Genomic DNA, 25324 nt, shown 5'->3' with positions numbered 1-25324 from the left:
TCCTGAATCAACAAAAGGAGGATTATTCCTGATTTTGTTAAGTCTGCAAGGATACTGACATCATTATTACTGTTTTTAAAATCATTTACTAAATCTTGAATTTTCAATAACCGCCTAATAAGCAGCAGCACTCACTAATAAACAAAATTTAATTTGGTCAATACAAAACATATCCTGCTACCACTCAGCTTTTTAACTTTATTAAAGTGATTAAAAATGCAAGTGGTACGAATTGCTGTAAGAAAGCTGAGTGTGCTATGACTTTTAAGTCAAGACCTCTGGCCACTCAAAACACAGTGAGATTATCTTATAACTAAAGAGGAATGTTCTGTGCTTTCTCTTAGTACTGAAGTTGCTTTTATGCCATAATTGCAAAAAACAAGAGCTAGCTTTACTACATAGTTACGCAAGTAAATAAACATTCCAGGCCACAGTGATGATAAATTTTATGGTGCATGAAAGCACTTACGGATCTTTTTAAAAATGCAGATTCTGATTCAGTAGGTTATAGATGGCGCCCCGGAACCTGCATTTCGAATAAGGCCCCAGGAGACTCATGCTGCTGGTTGGCAGAGCACATTTTGAGTAACAAGGGTCTCAAATGAATTTAAGATGAAAAGTACTTTCTGGTCCTGAAATCTTGCCCACTCTAGATTGCAAAACAAAAGCAAATGAAGAATAAGTATGGATTATCTTTATTTTCCTCAGAAACTATGCATACATTAATAATATGAAATAGTTGGGTTTAGCCTGGCAGACGGTGCTGATGGTGGCATTACTGCCAGAAAGGTGTATTCCCATATGCAGTTCTGGTTAGAAAACATTCATTAGTAACTGTTCCTTCTGCAGTATACTTGGAGACTTTCTTCTCTTGCTTTGTATGATGGCTGTAATTATTTGAATTTGACACATATTACAGATCTGTCTTCAAATTTGCTTTTACATGATTCAAAATATTAATATGAAACCTAGAAAATCCTTGAACTATCAAATAAAGCAAGTAGACATTGCAGAGATTTCTATTTTTATTAAAATATTTCTAGCATCAGAACACATGGATATTGCCACTTGCCTTTGTTCCAAAGAACCTAGGCTTTCCCAAACTGCTGCCTCTCTGGTTAGTTTGTTTGTCTCCTGCCAGTTTACCTTAATGATTCTCTGGGGGAAACAGATTACAATGAGATGCTTTCTCACCACTACTGCAGTCATAGCATATACAGAGTTATACTCATTTTCTCCTCTCTAGAGCTCTTAAAAACTACCTAATTTGGCCTCCCCAGTGGCGCAGCGGTTGAGCGCTGGGTTGCGAAGCTGCCCGCGGCCTCTGTGGTGCCGGTTCGATCCCCGGCTGCTCCCCGGCCACTGGAGGAGGGTCCCACATGGCACGCAGACCTCTCCTGCCGCCCGCTGCTCCCCTCAGCAGAGTACTTCGGTCCTTCTGCCTGCTCTGCTCCCTGCTCTGGCTCTGGTGAATTCTCTCACCCTCCCGCGCTTCTGACTGTACCCAGTGCTAGTATAAATAAATAAATAAATCTTTAAAAAAAAAAAAATTACCTAATTTGCAAAAAAAAAAAATATGCACAAAATAATTATTTTATTATTGAGTTTTAGGTTGTGTGTACCAGAAGATTCTTATTATTCAACAGAATACCATTCATACCTGCTTTGTTCCATTGGTTTTATAGTTGTCTATCTCCTTGAACGTGAAAAGTTTCCTTTTTTGCACCAAGAATACCATATTGCTTGAGCTCACATTCTAGATTTGGATGACAATTTTTAGCTTAGTTAAATGAGATACATAAATTGCTGGACGGTTCTGTGAATCAATAGTATCTCAAGATACTAACACTTGAAATAATAATCATTCAAGTGTGTTTACCCACAAAGCTCATATTTATAGACTTTGAATGAAGTATTTGTACCATAAGGAGGATTACAGTTCAAAACAGAGGTGGAAATGTTTGACTAGAAGAGGTTATCATGTGAACTCTTAGATAAGGGAACTGGAGAAATTGTGGAACATCTATACAGTTGTTTTGTTTTTACTTTAAGAAAAGTTTAGGGAAGAAATCTGACTGTAAAACTGAAGCTACCAGAGTGGGAGGATGGAGGTAGGAGAAAAAAAATGGGGAGGGGGCACAATGGACTAGGGTGGATTGTGGGTGTTTTGGTGACAGGCATGTTGTGGTAACTTACATCTGAAGAGGTGTGAATGTGTTCCTTTGCATTATATAGAGTGTTATAAAACAATGTTACCCCAATTAAAAAGAAAATAATACCATAAAAAATGAAAATTCTAGGTGAAAGAGAGTGGGAGGAATGGTCAGAGGGGGTCAAATTGACAGTGACAACTAGCACTTGAACTAGCACTTGAACCCACATGTGGTGGGTGTGGTGTGGTATGTACACCTGTGTAAGCTTTCTGGAATGGTACAATTTGGACTGTAAGTTCCATGAAGATAAAAACCATGTCTGTCTTATTCATCAATGTATTTCTGCACTTGGGACAGCACTCTTTACATACTAGACTACTATGGTGAATGAATGAAAGAATGAGTGAATGAGGGCCTCCCTGGTTGTGCAAGGGATTAAGTCTCAACACTATGAAGCTATCAGCTGCCACTGCAGCATGAGTTTGATCCCCTGCCAGGGAGCTACCCACATGGTGTGGCAGACCTCTCCTGACTCGCCCGCTGCTCCCCTCAGCAGTGTATTTCAGTCAACCTGCCTGTTCTGCTCCCCACTCTGTCTTTGGTGAATCCTCTCACCACCCCCACCACATCTCTGGCCTGCACCCCAGCTCTTGTATGCATAAATAAATAAAATAAATCTTTTTAAAAAATAAAAGAATGAGTGAATGAAGAAAGGGATACTTCACAGATACTCTTGTATTGCCGAGCTCTTAGTGAATATCAGGAGGAACTAAACGTGTTACTTAGATTAAAAAGAGGATATATTTAGTTCTACCTTCAACTCTAGGTAGTTGTAATGTTGCTCCAAAAACTTTTATCATTAATATCACTTTGCATCTGATATTAGATCATAATAAGTATGTAATGGATAGGAAAATTTGGGACCCAAATGTTATTTTACAGGTTTCTAGCATATTCAAATAAAATAGTAGAATTTCCCCAAGGTTTTTATATGAACAGGCTAGTGTTTTATGGTAAATAATTTTCCCCCTTAAAATTTCTAGAGCTTGAAGTCTCAGAAACTAGGAGCGGAGGGGGAAATCTGCTTACATGCTTCTATATGGTGGTTTATAATTTAGAACTCACTTGTGCAATAAGTGCTCAGCATCCCTGTGCAGTAGATTAAGCAGGTATTTTCTTTACTTTAAAAGTGAAGAAATAGTACACTTGCCCAAGAGAGTAGTGAGGTACTGAGATGGAACTAGCACTTCTACTTCCTGATTTCTATTCCAGTACCCCATCTGATAAAGAACAACAAAAATGATTACTAAATGGTACTTTACAGTTGACAGTGCTTATATCAACATATTTCAGTTTTCAGAGTAAAGCAATGAGTTTATCATTCAAGGTCTAGACAAGAAAAAGTTGAGGTCTGGGCCTCCCTGGTAGTGCATAAAATCTCATCTCATGAAATCTTTTTAAAAAAAAAAAAAAAGTTGGGCCTACCTGGTGGCACAAGGGATTGAGATGCAACCCATGAAGCTATCTGCAGCCTCTGAGGCATGAGTTCAATCCCCAGCCAGGGAGCTACCCACATGGCACAGCAGACCTCTCCTGGTTCACCTGCTGCTCCCTTCAGCAGTGTGTTTCAGTCAGTCTGCCTGTTCTGTTCCCCTCTCTGTCTGGTGGATCCTCTCACCCCCACACACACCTCTGGCCTGTACCTCAGCTCTTGTATACATAAATAAATAAATCTTTTTAAAAAATAAAAAGAAAAAGTTGAGGTCTAAAGAGGCTAAAAGAAATTGTCCAGTGTCAACTACAATTGGAATCTAATAGGGATCCACATCTTTAGCTTACAAATCTTAGTTATTTTGAGTTTGGTTGCTTGCTTGGCAAGTCGATTGTTTTAGGATCTCAGATATATTGAAGTGGATTAATCAACTCATTAGTCCAAGCTTGGCTCTGTTTTATTCAGTTACATGGTAATGTTTTACATGGCAGTAACTCACTCTGCAGCCCGATAGCCAGGACATCATTAGCCTTCATATGAAAAGCCTCCCCATCACTTTCCCCTGCCTCCTCGCATTGAGTGCCACCCACATTCTGAATACTATCCCCATTGTTCAACAGCTCTCTTTTCATATAGTCATATGTGAATATATATTTATATTCCAAGGGAATTTGTTTCATCTTTTAACTTTATGATCAGACCATCATGCTCTATACATTATTTGAATTAGGCCATGCTGTATCTAATTTGGCAGGCATGCTGTGGTGTGATTAATTTTTTTTTTTTCGCAAACAAATCTAGGTAATCACGGTGTGCACACTGACACCACCTCATGGTGTGTGTGTGTGTGTGTGTGTTTATACATGTGTATTATGAAGTACTGACTATATCAAACTACCCAGTCTCTTCAACTTGAAATGTATTTAAGACAACTTGATACTCTACCTATATGTTATATAGTAAAGATCATTCATTCAACAAATATTTTCAGGGTGCCACCATGTGCCAGAAGGCATGGCACTGTGCTGTGACACATCCGTGCAACTACAGATACATTCCTCGCCCTCTCCATGACCACTCCCCCCAAATCCCTGAACTCGTGGAACAAACAGTGTGTATAGAGAGAAAATAAATATGCGAAATACACAAGATGTTCGACGATGTAAAGTGCAAAGGAGAAAAGCAAATCCTGGGAGGCCCTTCGGACCCGCGGTTTGCAATAAAGAGCGCTCAGCGATGGAGCAGGGGTGAAAAGACAGAGGCGAGTCCTCAGTCCCCGAGTGACAGGGAGGTAACTTGTGAGAGCTAAATCAGACCGAAGCAAACTCTTCAGACACCCCCAAGCTCAGCCTGTTCTGCCTGTGGGATGACGGGGGCAGTCGGTATTGATGGTCCCCCGGGAGACGATGCGTTCTCTTTCCTCCGGCTCTTCCCCAGCCGGCCCTCCGCTCTGCGGGCATTGCCTGGGAAGCCCACGCGGCACCTGCAAGCTCCGCGCGACCCCCTCCAGAAGGCGCTTAGCCGCCGAGCGCGAGCACCCGACCCCGCGCGCGGAGGGCGCGCGCCACCCTCCGGCCGCTCCCGGGCCCGCCGAGGACGCGCGCGCGCGCCCGGCCCCGCGGCCTCCTGGCAGGGACGCGCCCGGAGGGCGGCGCGCGCCCCGCTCGGCAGCTGCGGCTGCGGCTGGTGTGGGCGTTCACGTCAGGGCTGGGAGGAGGAGGGTCTCGCGGCGGAGAGGGTGAGCGAGACATGAGGCAGCCCGGCAGGAAGCGAGAAAGAGTTCGGAGGAGGAGTGAGTTGTAGGGACGCCGGGCGAGCAGGACCTGCGCCTGTGCGCGAGCGCGGCCGCCCGGCAACTCGCCTCCTCCGCGCGCCTCGCCGAGGCCGCTTTCAGCACCCGGAGTGGAGAACAGTTCCCGGCAGCCCGCAGCGCTGCCCAGGGGCCGCCGCCGGCCAACTACCTGGAACCTTCGACCCGCCTCAGAGGCACCCCCCTGAGAACCCAGGGTGCACGCCGCCTGCTCCCCTCTTTTGGTGTGCAAGGAAACACGGGGGGGAAAGCATCCGGCGGCCTCAGGGAGCCCTGAAGAAGCAGAAGCAGAATGTACCAGGGACACATGCAGGTAAGACATGGCCATAGAACTCGCAAGAAATCTTGGGGGCTAATGGCAGAGCAAGGCTGCTCATCAAGTTATTGTTTTTGAGTGCTGCCTGGACACAATTCAACAAGTGAATGGTGCAGTGTGACCATGGCAGGGCTGGCGGTTGCTATCTAGTAAAACTAGACAGGTTTCTGAGGGTGGGAGAAAAGGAGGAGAGACCTCGGAACTTCGATTGGGGAAGTTTGTTTTCTGTGCATTGCCTGAGACTGTTTCTTTAAACAAGAGCAAGGAATTTAAACAGAGGAAACCTGGCGATGACCGTGTTTCCGTTGTAATCCTATTGATGCAACTCAGCATGTATGTCAACTGAAGGGCAAACAATAATAGGAAGACAAAGCTTTTTCTTTACCCTCTATAAAGGTTTTCTTAACAATTAGAAGACTTTGCCACTTTCCTGTCATTTTTGAAAGTGATATTTTTAAATGGTCGGTACTGCGTTTCTTGCTTCCAATGATGGGACATTGTCATCTATCCAATAGTCACAGGATGACTTGGGAGGATGAATTGCAAACATATGTCCAAGAGGCTCTAATGTTTTCCAGGAGAGGTGCTGCCTCTGGTTATTAATGCTCATCTAAGGTGAGCTGCTCTTTCTCTCTAATACAAACATTCTCCCTCTGGGTCAAGATTATTTTAACCTTGACTCCAGGTCTCATTCACATGGTTGGTTCTTCCTTATAAAAGCAGGTAATTGCTTTTTTTTTTGGGGGGGGGGAGATGAAATACTGACACAGCTTTCTAAACTATGAACTTGAATCCCTTTTTGCTGTTCCTAAATATTTTAGTGATCAGGTTTGATGCTTGGAGTTCCTTTTCATTCCAAAGATGGTCAAATATAGTTATGATATGTGGTACCTTCACCCCAGTGTGTAACATGTGTGAATACTGAGGATGTTGCTTCTGTCTTTAGAGCAACTGAAAAATGGATAAATATATGTATGTTGTTGCATTCTTACTGTATTACCAAATATTTAATTTCCTAGTCTCTGCGGAAATTCTTTTGGAGTATGATTTACTTCTCTGAAATTGGCGTTGTATCATATTCCTAAGTTTTTTAAAGAATTTGAAATCAGCTCTACCAGAGTTCCAAAAGCATTTCCCATATTAATGGCATTCACCTGCTTTGAAAATTATTAATGGACAATAGTGATTGAAGTATATTTCTAAATATGTATAATAAATATGATCTGCCAGCTTCTTATTAAAGCTACATTAATTAGCAATTTTAGTAACAAAAAAGGCAATTAACAATGATTCCTGAATAAAACAGCAAGGATTATTACTATAATCTTATGCTTCATCTTCACCCAAAAATAATTCTTACAATTTATATATATTTTTTTATTATCTCTAAACAGTTTCTCCACCGGAGTAAAATAGGTTTTCATAGACTCAATCTTCAGAAAATTGTCCATTCACACAAAACTCAGAATTGACTAATTGAGGGATTTACAAAAGCTTTCCACCTTATTTTTTGTTTGAAAAATGTGTGTTTGTGAATGAAGAATTGAAGCAAAAATCTGCTAAATTCAGGCACCCCAAAGCATTTTAACTCTATTTGCTGAATATTTCAAGGGAGGATGTTATTGAAATTTGAATTGTTTATAATATCTAAGGGTTTCATCTCACTTTAAGAGAATAGATCAAATGTAAGATTCTGCATATGATCCCAACTTAATGATTTCTGCTTGTGTGCTGCTGTAACAGCAAATATAATGGCTTGCAGTAAAACTCAACAAATCTTTGCTGCCAAACTTAACTTGAAAATATTACTAAAGACTGTAATCAATATGCTTGCCAAAATTTCAAAACACAGTACGTTTTTTTCCTATTTATTAGTGACCATTAATGTTAAACATCAAACTTCTAGGGTTTCATGCTTTAGTAGCTACTAAATGATTTGATCATCTGAGAGTGAAAACCCCACAACACAAATAGATGCTTATTACAACCTGATTGTTAATATAGTTAATTTCTAACTTTTTTAAACCCCAGTCTTTCTCAAATAATATTTAGCCTTTATACAAAAATCCCCAATATGTTGCTATATTTAAAAACTCTTTCCTTATCTGAAATAGCACCATCATCTTGTGTATACCTGACTCTAACCACGAGAAGAAATACAGCCCAAACATTTCCAAATATTTGTGGTTAAGAGTCTGAATGCATATTTGGTAAATTTACACCGGAGATGAGCAGATTTCATAACTTTTCTGCCAACTTTGGAGTTCATTTGAAACACTGGTATTACTTGGCTGATACCTTAAAACAGGAATGAAACAGAAAATATTTGCAATTATTTGCTGTGCCTTTTAATTCTTCTCTTTTCTGTTTCCAAGAGATTTTAAAATAAAATGCTTTGTAAATAAGCAATCTGGAGAGGGGGAGGTGTTCACAGGAAGCCTTTAAAAATAGCCTCATTTAAAACTCCCGTAGTGCCTTTGTTTTTGAAATTAAATGATTTTATAAATAAATCCTATTAGTGTGTATACATATGGTTAATTCATCCAGTTTACTGTAGAATCCGAATTCATTTTAGAAGCCACAGACATTTAAGAAAACACGTCTGGTTTACTCTGCTAGTTTATTAGAAGATAAAAGTTGACATCTGAAAGATAAATAGAGCATAACAGAGTAGCATATATTTCTTGGTTTCTCAGTATATGCCACAGGTGTGTTTCTTAGGAGTAGGGCCCCAGAGTTGTGCTGTTTTCCAATTACCTCACCAGTTATTTCCAAGGGGAATTTATCACCCCAGCAACTTAAGCAAAGATTGTTTCTTTAGTGACTGTTTAGATTTACTTTGTTTCCCCTTTTGACCAAGAGGGAGAGGGTGATTAAATATATGTTGGCATCAGTTCTGATGTCTATTCCTAATAGGTGACCTGTGGTCTTGATTCCTCAAATACCTCTGGTATGCTGTGTATTGCCATGCTTATTTGTATATGAGCATATGACTTAATACTGAAAATTAGAGCAAAGTAATGATGTGTCTCTGAATATTTCTTTAACCAAACTTTATTTTTTCAAATGGTATGTGTAAGAATATCATTTCAAATTTGAGCTAAGATTTTTTTTATCATTAATGAAGCATCCCAGCAATGTTTTTGTTATAAAAGTAAGTTATTTCAGAAGTCACAAAAAATTTAGTTGTAATTTTAACTGGTATTATTATAGGCATTCAGAACAGAATTTTTTGGTTATTCAAGCCAGCTGAGGAATCATTCCACATATTCTTTACTTCACAAGACGTTTACTAAAGAAAATTTAAATTACAAAAATTATAAGTTATTAATAATTCTACGGGTAACCATTTTACTTGTTTTACCCATAAAGGTTTTATGTCTTTATTTATGACCTTACTTAAACTTAAGAAAGTCTCTACAAAGGAGAACAGCTTGGTAACATAAATTTTGTTAATACATTATAGCTGGACAATGGGGATTCATTTGGGTTCACTAGAAAGAATGAACATTAGAAACCAATGCAAGGTCAGATTATAGAACTTGTTTTTAATATTTAAAATAGCAGTTTGTCATGATTGAGACCCTAAACAAAACTATAAAATCGATTATACTTATCATAGGTACTTACTCCTACTTCTCTAACACATCCATTTCCCCTCCTGATGCCACATTTTCTATCTTGTCATTTCTTTATTAACTCTTTGTTAACAACGACAAATTTAAATACTAACACACTGCGCGCACACACACACACACACACACACACACACAGTGGTATTGCATTTTCAGAGGAGAATCTTTCAAGAATGAGGCAAGACTGGCTTCCTAAATCTGTAGCTGATTGTATTGTTATGGTCAGGGGTAGCTGCTATCTTCTCCCTTCCTCTCCCCAATTCAAATGGCACCTGCCCTTCTTCCTCAAAGTCTTCCTGTGAGTGTAATGAGCATGGTCACAATGAATTTATCTTCTAAAATACTGTTAACTGCAGTTCTCTTGAAGGACATTCATATATTGTTAAGCCGATATTCAAAATAATGACACAAGCTCTAGCAGGATTCTGAAGTGTTTTCTGATATTTTTATAAGCAAATCATACCTGTTATGGGAAATGTTGAGCTGTTAACACTTAAAAATTATCATAATTATAATATAATGCTGCAGGATGTTTGACTAACCTGAAATCTCATTCTCCAGCCTTACAGGCCAACAGTTTACATTATACACTTACTGTAAGAAACACAATATGTTCTCCCTAGATTTTGTTTATGGTTTATAAACATTCTTCCTGAAAACATGTTTGAAAGAAAAAATTCCAACATGTGAATGTTTTGACTATAAAACCTTTTTAAAGTAAAGAATAAGAAAAGGTTAAAACAGAACTTGTTAATGTTAAAATCCTGAATCTCCAGTATTACCACTGCCAACCTAGGAAACATTAAGATGTGATGCATCATGTAGTCAAAACATCTGGCAGGCTGCATTTTTACACTTTTCATTGAGATCACATGTTGCCAACACAGGCATAAGATAGAGCTGTTTCAAGGTTTTTATTCTAGAATTAATTACTTGATATGTTTATAGAATAACTAGTATGCATTTCCTGCCTATTGTTTTCCTATTAGACCTAAGTCCGAGCTCAGTTTTGGGTGACTTTTAGGCATGTAATTTCAGATACACCAATAGAGAAATGGGGTTTTCAAGTTTCAAGAAAATGTATCACCTTTTTATGAATCTATAAAAGAAAAAACTCACCTTGAACTATCGCATGTAACCCATGAATCAGAGACAAGAGGGGTATGAATTGGGGCCTACATTTCCTTCAATGGCTCATTTCTTCATCTCCACAGTTTGCTAAGAAAGATGTTTATATGTCATTATTTTATACAGAATATAAACAAGAAGATAGCTAATAGACTAGGCTAAAGTTCAAGACCGTTGCTGATTATTCAGAGCTCAGGGTATAATACAACACACTTCCAATGTTGTCCTATAATATCATGCTAACTAATATACCAATATACTATTTCTCCTATTAAAATTAATTGGATAAATGACCAATATGGTCTCCATATTAGTTTTTACTTAATTGATCATCCTTGTGGATTATTTCTAAACCATCACTGTTAAAAAATTACATAGATGAAAAATAATGAGCTCATTTAGATAGGAAGAGGCTGCTTATTCAACATTTCATTCAAGAGAAATACACAGAACCCTGCCAGCAGCTCTGAAATGGGATGAACCTTAGCCAAGTAGGAGGGTTTTCATTGCAGGTGCATGCACAACTCCCTCAAGCCCTGTTCATGCACAGATTCCTCTGAAAAGGCAGACAAACCCAGAAAGTGGGACTTGGTATAGCAAGTTTTCCAAACAGAATGCCATATGGTAATCTATGAATCATGGAGATTCCAAGAGAGGATTAGTGCTGTTGTGTTGCCAGAAATCTACCTAAGGAACCACAAAATTCCCACTCCTCCACAGCCTTACAAAAATTATGTAATTTTTTAAAAAACTGTTGTGGCAGAGAAATTCAAAACCATTTCATCACATGAATAATGATTGAAAGAACTAGAGATGTTTGGCTTAGAAAGTAAAAATTCAAGATATCATCATGACTCTGTATAACATTTGACGTTGAAGGGGCCTCCTTGGTGGCCTAGCAGTTAAGTCAGTCTCAGGGCTACCACATCTACAGCCTGAGTTCAATCCCCAGCTAACCCACATGTGGCACAGCAGACCTCTCCTGTCTTACCCACTGTTCCCCTCAGCAGTGTATTTCAGTAAATCTCCCTGTTCTGCCCCACCCCGCTCTGTCTCTGGTGAATCCTCTTACCACAGTTCTTCTATGAAAAAAAAAAATTGACCTTGAGGGTTAAAAAACAATATGAAAAAGACCACACTCACTAAGTATGTGTATTTGCGTGTCTCTGTGTCTTTCCAAAAATGGTTTATTAACTGAAGTAATGACTGAAAATAAGCAAAATCAAGCATTTCCTGGGTGGATATTCCCTGATTAGCTGAAAATATGTGGGTAAGCATCAGAGCCATGCCAGTACCGTCATGCAAAGTGATCAAATAGTGAAAGGTCTGAAAATGTGGAGTCCCTTTAAGGAAATGGGAGAACATTTAGATGTCCTGAGAAGATGAAACTGCCAGAGCTGCAAAAACTTTTTACCTCCTTTCACACAGGTGTGAACTGTAGCATGCACCCTGGTACTGAATGGTACCCTTTGATCATATGGGGATGTAGCATCTGATTGGGCAAGTGATTATGAACAGAAACCTGGGAGCTTGTTGGAAATGTTGAATCTCAAGACTCACCCCACACCTAGTGATGGGTTGTCCATGTTAGCATTTGAGAAGCACTAATTTGAAAATGTCTATGTAGAAAACAGGGCCTGATCCACTGTACTGAAACTTTAGCAAAGAGACTTAGGAGTAACTTTCTGACATACAGAGGCATGATGAGTCCTGATGCAGGAGCTGATGAGAACAACTATCACAACTCTGTCTGAATAAAATTTCTTTCTTATATTGATATTATAACTTCCACTCAATTGGTTGTAGTTTTTCCGTCTGAAGAAAGTACAATTAGCTCACTATGTTCCATGTGAATAAACAAACCTTCAAAAATATTTAGAGAATCATCATGTTCTCATCCTATTAAGTATTTTCTTCTCCAGGGTAAGCAGCCCAGTTCACTCAATCGTTTCTCATAATGACATTTCTGATATTTTAATGGCCCCATGAAAATATGGCCCTCTGAACAAGACACACTGTTCAAGATTTGATCAGACCAGTTCCAGAACGGGAGGTTATTTATCATTTGGGAAAGACATCTACTCAGACAAACTACAACTGCTTTAGCTTCTTTAAACGAAATTGTTCTCTAACTTGTTCGGATGCATCTATTCTCTGATTAACTTGGGATTTACCTCATAGGTGTTAATTATTTATACCAGAACAATCTTGGATCCAAATGTGCTGATTAGAATATTCTAGGTTAACAGTTCCTTATGCCTCCAATAATTGCACTAATGTTCAGGGTTTTTTTTTTTTTTTTCAAGATTTATTTTATTTATACAAGAGCCGGGGTATGGTCTAGATGCGCAGGAGGGTGAGAGGATTTACCAGAGACAGAGCAGGGAACAGAACAGGCAGACTGACGAAATACAGTGCTGAGGGGAGCAGTGGGCAAGACAGGAGAGGTCTTCCGCGCCATGTGGGTTGCTCTGAGGCTGACGGGGATCGAACCGGCACTGCAGAGGCTGCGGACAGCTTCACAGTGCTGCGCTGTGCCTACGCCACCAGGGAGGCCCACTAATGTTCAGTTTTGAGGTCCTGCAATTCTGAGTTTTAAAGACTCTTGAAAACATTTTGTTCAGTCATCTCATTTCATAGATGAGGAAATTGAGGTCCAGAGAAAGAAGAGATTTGCTTAAAAAGCCCTGCTTAAGTTAACTACAGAGGTAGCACTGGAATGAAAACTGCCTTGCACCAGTGTTCTATTTCCATTATACCATTATTCTTTATTTTGATGTTCACTATAAATAAAAAATCTAAGTGAAGAGTAACTATTATAATAAACTGCTAAATGTTTCCAAATATCCAGGTGTTTGATCTTTAGTGACTAAAATTGATACTTTTATGCTTTTTAATTCCTTATAACTCTCTGATAGTTTACATATTCAACTTCAACAGTCATTTGACAGATAATGAAAGAAAGTCTAGCCCATAAATACATTTCAGAACTGAAATTATGTGCCATGAAAAATCATATCATTTCTTCTACTAACGGTGTTCACCACTGTCTTCTTTGACTGACCACATTGACCCTTTGCATTAACTGTTTTGATAGGTTCTTGGAACTAGCTGCATAAATATACAAGTAAACTGATCAGGGGTCTTAGTAGTAAACAGCAGAAGCCAATTTGAGCTCATTTAAGCATAAAGGAGATTTTTTAAAAGTATATTCAGACAATTAAGAGCATAAAAGAATTGGTGAAAATAGAAAAAAATCACTATTTTTCAATCATTATAGTAAAAATTAAATCAAGCAAGAATGATCAATGAATGTCAAATCTGAGGATGAGGCCATTTGAGGAGAAACAAAATATTTTTATAGCATCAAAATATTCCATATATTAGTTACAGAAGAAAAAAATAGTGACTGTTTAATGGAAATATGGGGGCAGGCGAATATTCCTTTCTGGATGTGATGCCCTGAGAACACAACATTATTATGCAATATTACTGCTGAGAATGGACAACCTGAATGTAATCCTAAGAAAATCTCAGCCCAAAATGGGGAATATTCTATAAAATTAACAGATTGTTTTTCAAATATGTCACTGTCATGCAAAGCAAGAAAAAACTGAACTGTTACAAATTAAGAAAAGGCTAAAGACACAACAACTAACTGCATTATGCACATGATCCTAGCCTGAATCTTGGACCAGAAAAGAAAGTGTTAAAAAGCACACCATTGTCACAATTCACACTTGAATATGGACTGGAAATTAGATTAGTATTCATCTTATATTTCCTGAATTTTATAACTAGATTGTAGCTACATAAGCAATATCTTTATTGGTAGGAATACATGTTGCAGTATGAGGGGGCAAAGAGACATAGTATATATAACATACTCTAAAATTATTTTAAATAATAATAGGTGTGATATAATTATAGAGAGAGTAAGCATGCAAATATAGCCAAATGTTAAAAATTGGTAATCTTGGGAAAGAGCATATAGGAGTCTATTATATCATTTTTGCAATTTTTCTGTAGGCTTGAAATTATTTCCAAATGAAAAGTTTTTATTAATTTTTTTAAAGTGTACTGGAACACTCATAGAAGTCTAGAACTTGGCTTGTGATGAAGAGACCAGACCATAGACAAACCTGCACCAGGCTAGTGTATACCCCACTTCTCTCCTAGAACAAGGGACATCAGAGCTTACAGTCCTAACACCACAGATTTAGACAGATTTGAGAATTATAAGTCATTATCTACTACAATATGTTATAGATATTGCTTGAAAATAAAATAGGCACTTACCTTTCTATTTTGACTTGAATAGAGTCTGGTGTGTCTTGAGGGGTAAGAGTTAAAAGGTAGTAATTCTCTTTGGACTTTGTGCTTATTTGTTACTACCTGCCACCATATGACAGCCTCTAGGAACATATAGTAAAACTAGTGTATATTGTCTTACTAAATCATGTGGCAAAGTGAAGAGTGATTCCTCTATCTTTCATCAATGTCCATCTACTACTTACTCTATTCTTATTGAGAAATTGGAAAAAACCCTGTGAAAAATTCAGTGAATTAATCAGGGCATTAAAACACGTATCATGTACCTTATTAATAAGAACATCTTTTCTTTCCATATGCAGGAATTTAATGTGGAAAACTGGGCACATTAATGTTTCATATTCAACCAAAGGATGATTATAATCAAGATGCCCTGTACATTTGAGTCATTAATATTGATATGTAGTCTGTTATATAAGTCTTTAAGAAGATTTATTTAAGACAAAGAAAAAGTGTTCTCAGGCTTGGGGCAAGATTAAATTAAAATAGAATTTTATAGATATAAAGGTCTTTAGAGTTCATGTAGCACAACTATGTCATTTCACATATGAGGAAACTGAGAGCATTGATGGCTCAGGCTTCTGGAATTAATTGCCTGTCCTAAAAAAAAAAAAAAAAGCTGAAAAGACCGTAGTGGCGTGTGCAAAAATGTAGTAGTTAAGAGCTTGTGCTGTAGAGTCACACTGTCCCAAATTCAAATCCTAACTTCACCATGTATTTATCTGTGTAATCTTGCTCTAATAAATCTATCCTCTCTACACCTCACTTTCTTCATCTATCACATAGAGATAATAAATGTACCCACTCGGAGGCCTCCCTGGTGGCCTAGGGGTTAAGTCTCAGCCCAGCACCTTAATCCCTGGCCAGGGAGCTAACCCACATATGGCACAACAGACCTCTCCTGTCTTGCCCGCTGCTAAAAAAAATAAATGTAGCCATTTATTGTGATGACTTAGTAAGGATTAACACTTGTGTTTTTATAGAGTTAGCAAAGTGCTTAATATAAATTACCTGTGGGAAAAGGAATTTAATTTCAAGTGAGCCAATCGTGCTTAGTTTACAATGGTGGCAGATGTTTGTTTTTCTTCTTCTATCACAGTTCTGGAGTTTTTTGTGGTTTAATTTTTCCATTTCTCCATCCCCTCACTCTTACTTTCTGCATACTGAATATTACTGATCTTTTAGTATTCCACTCAAATATTACTTGATCAGTGAGCGCTCTGAGGCTCCTAGCCTCCTCCCACACACAATGCAAAGTTAGGGATGTCTTCCGTAGCATTTCCTTAGTTCCTTATATGCATCACTAATACCATGACATGTAGGTTTAATTATTTTTTGTCAGTTTCCCCAACTACTTTTAAGCCCATCTATGGCACTATGTCCAATATATCTTTTTGTACCTTGAAACTAGTAGTGCTGGCACATATTATTAATGTAGTATTTACTGAATAAATGAGCAAATTGAGGGATGAATAGATGAAAGAAAAATTAAAGAATAGATGAATAAAATACTCAGAGAATTATCCTTTACTATCCTGGACTCCAAACTACAATTGCTATGTGTCTAATTCTAAGACATATAGGACCCCAGGACCTGGTTTATTGCCCATGAGTTTCAGGAGCAAATGCATATCAACTGAAGTTTCCACACACTTGAAAGGGAATCAATTACAGAGAAACCTTATAATTAGATTGCCACTGTAATTAACTAATACTCCCCTGTCAAAGTAATCTAAACAGTTTAATGGATTCTACCTCTTTAAACCCTAAGGATGGTCTAGGGCTGCAGATTTTGAAATATACAAGATTCTCCTAATAGCTTCTAACTATATCTCTAACTGGTCATGGTCATTTAGAATTAGAACCCATGTCCCTAATGTTCTAGTCACTTCTTCACCACCTCAGATAGTTGTCAACAGTGATTTTGATAATAGTGCTAACATACACACACCCATGAGACCATCCAGGTGACAAAATGTCATAATTAGAACTGCCCTATGAGGCTGTCATTTGCTTACATCCCATTGTAAGGGTTGCTTATATCTACAACTCTGACTTCCCGAGTGTGCGCATATTATATATGTTAGTGACAAGGTACACACATACACACATGCACACGTTCATGAATTTTTCCGAGGATCCAAAGAAGGAGCTGTACTCACAGTGATAATCCTGTAAGCTTGTCTATTGAATTGTAGAGAACTTTTTATGATATCACTCACAGTTACTCTGATATGGGTGCCTGAGATATGCAGGGACAATTCTTCCCATTCATGCACAAGGTAAAATGATTCAAAATCACACGTCAATGCTAAGGTCTCTCTATAAGGAAAGAGGAAATAACTATGCCAGAGACATGTGCCACCTCTGGCAAATTTTAGAAAGGGATCTTCTCTGGGTGGACTAAGCACAAAAAACCATCTTCTAGAGGACACAATTCCACTCCCAGACACATGACTTAGCAAATGGCATAGTGGGTTGGATTTCAGGCCTGATGCATGTACTTTCATCCATACATTCTTACACAACCAATCTACAAAACCAGATATATGGCTCAAATGGAGTCTTCTCTATGAATGCTCTAGTGTGTATGTGTGTGTGTGTGTGTGTGTTTGTGTGTGTGTGTGAAGAACTGAAGTGAAAAATTAACTCTCTTTTACCATAGATGTTCAAATACAGATTGAATGTGAGTTTGCTATGGTCTTTAAATAAGATGGTTGAGGGCCTCCCCGGTGGCGCAGCGGTAGAGCGCTGGGTTGCGAAGCTGCCCGCAGCCTCTGCGGCGCTGGTTCGATTCCCGGCTGCTCCCCGGCCACCGGAGGAGGGTCCCACATGGTGCGCAGACCTCTCCTGCCACCCGCTGCTCCCCTCAGCAGTGTACTTCAGTCCTTCTGCCTGTTCTGCTCCCCGCTCTGGCTCTGGTGAATTCTCTCACCCTCCCGCGCTTCTGACTGTACCCAGTGCATGTATAAACAAAACAAATGAACAAACAAATAAATAAATAAATAAAACATGCCTCTATAAAATAAATAAATAAATAAATAAATAAATAAATAAATAAGATGGTTGAATGATAAGATTACTGGCTTTCCTTCCCAATCTCACATTAATGTTTGTGATACAATATATTCTGAGTACTTGGTAAGAGCAGATTTCCTTAATTTACTAACAGTCATAGCATGGAACATAATGTAAAAGCTTTGTTAACGTCAGGAGACTTGTTATTATCTATGTTATTATCTATTATCTATGAAGTCAAAGATCAATCTCTCATAATTCTTCAAAAAATATGCTACCTGGAAGGAGCCTGCTAAACTTCTCCTCCCAATATGCAGATGACAAGAGATTCTTTCCTACAGAGCTATCCCAATATGGCAGTGCTTTCTGTTGTGATGGAATGCTGATATTTCTGCGGCAATTGTCACATTTTGTGAGAGGCTAATAATCATTAATCTTTAGAATGTTTCATGAGATTGGCAAAGGATAGATATTTTATATTTGTCATGCTAATAAAGATGATGAAGCACACCGGATTTGACTGTCTTACCTAAACATCTATATCAAATCATGGGGGGACTAAGGAGCAGAATCTGGGTCTTCCATTTCCCTCTATTACTTAAATCTGCATTGCAAATTCATATCACACCTGCACATCAGTACCTCAGCTATTGCAAAAATGACTCAACTAACATGAAACAAAAAGGATTTTGCAAGTTTTCCGGAACATTCCAAGTCCTTGCCAAATAGAAACTCCTTATACAGTCTTCCTACAACTTATGCAAAATGGATGCTAAATCCATACAGCCTTATCCATTCTCTGAATTCAGCATCTGCCTATACAAGCTTAGTATCTTGAAAGTAGCTTTGTGTGTGAGGGAGTGCTCTCTCCCAGTGGAGTACAGAACAGCCCTGACATAGCCCATCTTTTTTGTACTGAAAGTCTCCCTAGAATCAGAAACACCCAAGAGGTCTGGTTAATCTGTGAGATTAACCAGAGCTCAGAAGCCCAATATAGTGTTACTCTTAGATGCAAGTGTAGAAGCAGGCACTTGGGTTGCATATATAAACTAAGCCAAAATATTCCCCCAAAATATGTCACTTGCCTAAATATTTTACCTTTTTATTTTGTAGTTGTGATTACAAAAAAAATTCAAAAGTAATATGGTGGTCAACCAAGTGTTTTATGATTTACTTTAATGCTTTAACCACTGTTAAACCCATCTTGAAGAATACCTGACTTTAGTATTGAAAAACTAGTCTCTTAATTTCTTTTGCCCCTGAGATCCATTTTTAGCAGGGAAAGAGAAAAATACCAGCTTTGTTGAAAGAGAACTGCTAAATGGCAGGATCAAGGTTACTATGGAGAAAATAGGTGTAGGCCTTACTAATCTCAATTAATATTAAAATATCTACTTAACTGGAGCCAATTTCCCTAATTTCTTAAAATTAATTTTAAACTTTCCATTAGGAATGGAAGTCAAGAAGTAACATTATAAAACTCAAAATGTGATAGCTATGGTCAACTAACTCCATGTAAAATTAAAACTACCAAAGTAAAAATCATGAGATCATGTTTTCTTTCATAGTTGATTTTGTTAAAAATTAATTGGGGGTGGGAGACATCAACTTCTAGCACATTCATCTGATTATGTCCTGGCTTCAGAATCAATGATAATAGAATTGAAATGTTCTATGTTATGCCAATGGAGCATTAATCTAACTAATCTTCTATTTTAAGAGGTAACTATTTTAGACCCAGTTTGTACAAATTAATTATTTTACCTATAGCTTATACTGCACATAATTCTGCTGTTTTTAATAAATGTTTAAATGGATAGGTCAACCTATTGGCAGGTAAAGAAATGTTGAGGTAACTAAGGTGAAAGCATAACTAATCTGGCAACTATGCTCATCTTTAATATACATCTACAAATCAGTTACTTCTTCCCAACTAAACACCATTATCACTACATGACCGCCTCTTCCTGAACCATCAAAGCCCACTTGTTCAAAACTGGACTCATTTTTACCGCAATTAACCTCCATAAAGTCCACCTCTTCTATTTTCCTGGATTGCTTAATAGAAACACTACCTACTCGGTACCCAAAACAGAAACTTCTCCTCTTTTCCACTGATCCTCTCCTTTTTCTCCCTTACCCCCTAAATCAAACCTAAGTACTCTAACACTCACTTCCTTATTCACTCGCATCCTGCACTGCCTCTCCTTCCATATAACAACCATCCTATATCACTTTTTCATCCTTTCTTAAAGAAGTCACTATAGCCCTCCAGTTAGGGGTGCTACCAGGATCACATGTACCTTACCACACTCTTTGCTACAGCATTTATTTGGTCAATATCACCTTCCTATTTAAAGTGTTAATTTTGCATTGAGTTAGTAGGATGATGGCATTCAAGATATTCCATCATCTTTAACAGTTCTTTTTCAAATGCAATCTTTTCGAACATTGTTATCTAGAATGCTTGTCAGAATGCAGATACTTGAACCTCACTGCAATCTTATTTGACTGAAGGGCTATGAAGATAGGTCTGGAAATCTGCATTTTGACTCCCTGCAGTGAATTTAATGCACATTAAATTGAAAGCACTAGCCCTTAGAATACAATATGACTTATGAGACCTACTTATCTTGCCTTCTTAGCTACAACTTCTCCATAAGTAACCTAGACTTCAGCCATGCTAAATTTTACTTTTTTTTTGCCCAAATTGGACCTGTGTTTCTAGGTCTCTGGCTTTCTCTGGTGGGTGATCCCCCTAACCAGAACACCAATATCTCACTTACCTGGCTAATACTTGCTCTTCCTTCAAAACTTGCCTGAAGGGTTATTTCTTACAAAAGTCTTCCCTGAGCTTCCAGGGTCAGGGTAGAAACCGGAAACTGTGCAAGCATCCGTCTTACTTCCCTCATATTGATCTCTGGTGAATTCTTTCATCATGTCTTATTCATCTTTTTAACCCTGATACTAGCACAGCGCGTGCTCATGTAGGTAAGCAACACACATTGGGTATGTCTTGAATCCTTGAACTAATTCATTTTCTAATTAACAGAAGTTAATTTGATTTCTTTGATTCCCACAGACCAATATAGAGTGAGTCTTTTGTCTAAGCTTTTTGAAGATGGTGCTAAAGTAAATTATAAAGTGGACAATTTCCTTTAAAAATCAATTAATTCCTGAGTAATGCATTCAAATTCCTGTCTTATTAATAATTTAAAAAGCAGGTATAAAGAACCAAACAGACTCTGAGTCAGTTGGCAAAAGAATTGAATGCCAGGCCTTGTTCTGCCCTAACAGTATATGACTTAATCTCTGTGAGCCCCGGTTTCCTCACCCACAAAATGACTAAATAGACTCTTAATTGTTCTCCATACTGTTGTTTTTTTATTCTAAACTATTTAGTAAATTCACATTTTGAGGTACTAATGCAGTGACTAAGCAATTTCAATGATGTAGAGTTTACCCTATATATACATATATATAAAGAGTGAGAGATTATTTTATATATATATATATACCTATTTTATATATATACCCATTATATATATATATATATACACACACACACACACACCCCACATAATTAGTTTTGGGAAGGGAAAACTATTACTCCAATTTTCTCTAACATTGTATCAGAATTGTATTTGCTCTTCATTTTTTTCACCTTAGTTGTCATACCTTTTCATGTAGTTTTGGATTTTTATTTGTCAATTAATTACATGATTTGTTTATTGTGTGAAATAATAATCATCTGTTATCCTCATCATCATTCTTCATCCTCATGAATTATACTTTTATAAATGAAATCAATGTCTGGCATTAGGCTGAGAAGATGATCTTCACATTTCCTCACGTTTTTCAAAAACTTGGGGGAAAATTTAGAGTGAGATATTAATCCAAGTTATAGCACTCCCTACCTCTGTGACCTTGGACAAGTTTCTTTTCCTCTCTGAGCATCTCAAAGTACAAAACTGAATTATGCAATAAGTCATACAAAAGCCTGATTTCTTGATTTCTGAGTCTCAGTGTAGGAACACATACTTATTGGCAAATTTTAATACTGAGTTCTCTGCTTAAGAAATACCCTTATTTATTGATAGTGAAAAGGGTTGTTCACAGTATCTGATTAATGTAGATTGTCTCATTAGAAAAGCACTACCCATTTTTAAAATTCTACAATAAGAGTATCATAATGGAAATTATTCACTCACACTAATTAATGGAATTAATTAGTTACAAGTAGAAGTTTTCGTACTTCCTTTGTTCTATCTGATTTTCTCAGTGAAGTCCAAGGAAATGTAGATATTGATGTACTGCCCACACATCGTTGTATCAGATCCTTTGTAAGTTGCCTTGTATATATGCCTGTTTAAAGATAATTAGAGGAGGAAATATGAGGATATATTAAAATGGAAAACTAGACCCTAAAGCTATGGAGCTAACTTAAACCACTGAAATTCCTTTTTAAAATTTAAAATAAGGTGATCTTATAAATCAAAGTGGAGACCATCAACTAAAAATCTAACTGCAGTACAGGGGTCCCTTTTATATGAAACTAGCAAATTTAATGTCTTGGGGCAATGAAAGTTTTTTTTACTAACATTGATTTATTTTATTTAGGCTGATAAAGTGAAAGGAATATTTATGCATTTATTCATATGTTCTTTTAAGTAAGCATGGTTATACAAATAACCATATTTCATTTAGAATATGCTTGCATGAGTTATATGCTGGTCAAAAACACTCCAGGGCCTCCCTGGTGGTGCAGGGGGTTAAGACGGAATAGCTATGAAGCTATCTGCAGCCACTGCAGCATGAGTTCGGATCCCAGCCTGGGAGCTACCCACATAGCACGGCAGACCTCTCCTGTCTCGCCCACTGTTCTCCTCAGCAGTATATATCAGTCAATCTACCTGTTCTGTTCCCTACTCTGTCTCTGGTGAATCCTTTCACTGCCCACACACCTCTGGCCTGTACCCCAGTTCTTGTATGCATAAATAAATAAATCTTTAAAAAAAAAAAACAAAACACTTCAGCCCATTCGAGAGTAAGGTTCACACAGACCTACTAAATGATGGGAAAAATGCAACTATAAAAGGAATCTAACAACAATTAATGTATATATTTTGCTTTTATTCATATGAGGTAGATGGTATAGAAATGCAAAGTCAGAACACTACTTTGGAGGAAAAGAATATCCTCATATAACATCTATGTTCTATACAGTACCTGACACACTATTCAACCATAATAAATATAAATCAATCACTGAAATTCAATCTATTTTCTGGCCATGCTCCCAGAGAAGCTTATCTGATTTCCAAACTGTGGGTACTAAAATAAAATCTGAGAAACAAAGAGCAGAAAAGAAATAGATCTCTTCAGCATATCTAATATCCACCTACCTTAAATCCTCATTCTTTATGTTTTTCTTTATTTTGACTCCTCAGCCCTTCCTAATTTTTTTCTGAAATGTGCATATTGGTAGAAGAAAATATTCATTCATTATCAAATATTTTGAACACCTTCTAGTTTTATAAAAACAAAGTTTTATGATAGTCCCTCTTGTCAGAGAATTTTAATTTATCAGAAAAAACAGAAGCAAGCTAATTTTGGAAGATCAGATTTAAAGAAAATAAAAAACAATATATATAATGTGAAGTATATTTAACTATTCAAAAATTTTCACAGGGTAATACAATTAAATATAAGTATATGGCAAATACACATTTAAAATATGGCTCAATTAGTCCACTCAGTTTGAGAGTAACTTAATAGGACATCAGTGTTTTAAATTAAGTAAGAAAAAATAATCCCTGATCAAATAGAATCATTTATAGCAAAACTAGTTTATTAAAAACAGTAACTTTTTAACTAACTTAAACTGACCAGAGTTTGTTTTTTTTTAATAATAAATTTTATTTTTATATTCCCCATACAATTGCAACCCCCCCATTCTGACCCCAATCCTTCCCCTCCCACCCCCAACCCCCCAAAAAGTGTCTCTGGTTCATAGTTTTTTGTTGATTTTGATTTTCACTTTCTTATAGTTATTCATTTTCCTGGTCCCTTATTTAAGTTTTCTAGATTCCTGCTATGAGTGAGACCATCCAGTATTTTTCTTTTTCTTTCTGGCTTATTTCGGTGAGCATGATCCCTTCGTGCTCCATCCATGTTGCTGCAAATTGCATGTGTTTATCTTTTTTGAATGCTGAGTAATATTCCATGGTATATATATATATGTACCACATCTTCTTGATCCAGTCATCTATTTTTGGGCATTTGGGTTGTTTCCAAAGCTTAGCTATTGTAAACAGTGCTGCTATAAACATAGGGGTGCAGGTGTTCTTTGGAATTGATGTTTCTGTGTCCTTTGGGTAAATACCTAGGAGTGGAATTGCTGGATCATATGGAAGCTCTATGTTTAGTATGTCCAGAAATCTCCACACAGCTCTCCATAGTGGTTGGACCAGAGTTTTAAACTACATTTTATATACAGGTAAAGGAAAGAAACCTGCAAAGTCATACTGGGGCTTGAATCAGTAACTCATATATTCTTTTACATAGTGTTATTTCCTATCCTAGAGATCCCTTTTCCAAAACAACAGAGAAAATCATAAAAGATATTTCAATCTGGGTATAGGTAAATATTTAAGTTTGGTTAACTGCCATTTCAAGCCATTCATAAGTCAAAAATATAATGTTATCCCAGGTCTCCTGATTTCTTCCATACCAAAAAATTATACTCAAATCTGTAGACAGGTCTTTTTTTCCTTATAGCCTGACAGCAATTTACCCACTAGAGAGGATCTCTATTCTGGTAGTTAACCCAGTATAAAATACAGGGAAAACTAACTTCATATGTAAATAAGACATGTTAATGAACATTACTCTTTTTACAATAAAAACTTTATTAATAAAATTTTAAGTTTAACATTTGGCTTCATAGATCACTAATGTTCCATTCTTCATCAGTCCAATGAATTTAATTGTATTCATTAACAAAGTAAACAACCCAGGTGATAAATGCACAATTATTTATATGTATAAAAAATGTTCAAATAAGTTAACTAAAATTATATGCACTGTAGCAATATTTAACAATAATACCTTGCTACTAAATATGGTATTGACAGCTAAAAATTAATAAAAAATTTATCAGCAATCCTCTGTCTGTGACCTTGGAAGCTCAGCATCATCTACCTCACAGTGAAAGTCAAGGTCAGGTGTGAGAGTACATCACTTCCAGAGCTAACCTCAGCACCTGCTACATCTGTGGTATACATCTACTTCTTTTGAGAGAGAAAACAGCAACAATTTCCTATCTTTTCCACCTCTGGACAGATAATCCAACCAGGGATATTCAAGGACAAATTAAACAATCAAATTGAAGGTCAGCTGGAGAGAGGCATTCTGTGTTAGCACCTTGTGAACCTCATC

At 37.3% G+C, this 25324-nt stretch overlaps 1 protein-coding gene across 2 annotated transcripts in view; it reads left to right on the top strand.

The window, feature by feature from the left end:
• The first annotated feature begins 5409 nt into the window (after positions 1-5409).
• PEX5L (peroxisomal biogenesis factor 5 like) overlaps positions 5410-25324 on the top strand; it is a 223350-nt gene continuing 203435 nt past the window's right edge. The window contains exon 1 of one of the 2 annotated variants that reach the window (XM_054700391.1): positions 5410-5768. In XM_054700391.1, coding sequence (XP_054556366.1) covers positions 5748-5768 — 21 coding nt within the window. In that variant the 5' untranslated portion in view covers positions 5410-5747. The remainder of the gene's footprint in view (positions 5769-25324) is intronic. The other variant, XM_037525151.2, reaches the window with a different exon arrangement.

Source organism: Talpa occidentalis, unplaced genomic scaffold (assembly GCF_014898055.3).
Source record: "Talpa occidentalis isolate TD23 unplaced genomic scaffold, MPIMG_talOcc4v2.1 talOcc4.4, whole genome shotgun sequence".
Taxonomy (NCBI): domain Eukaryota; kingdom Metazoa; phylum Chordata; class Mammalia; order Eulipotyphla; family Talpidae; genus Talpa; species Talpa occidentalis.
The sequence above is the reverse complement of the archived record's forward strand: the minus strand, read 5'-3'. Positions and strand labels throughout refer to the sequence as shown.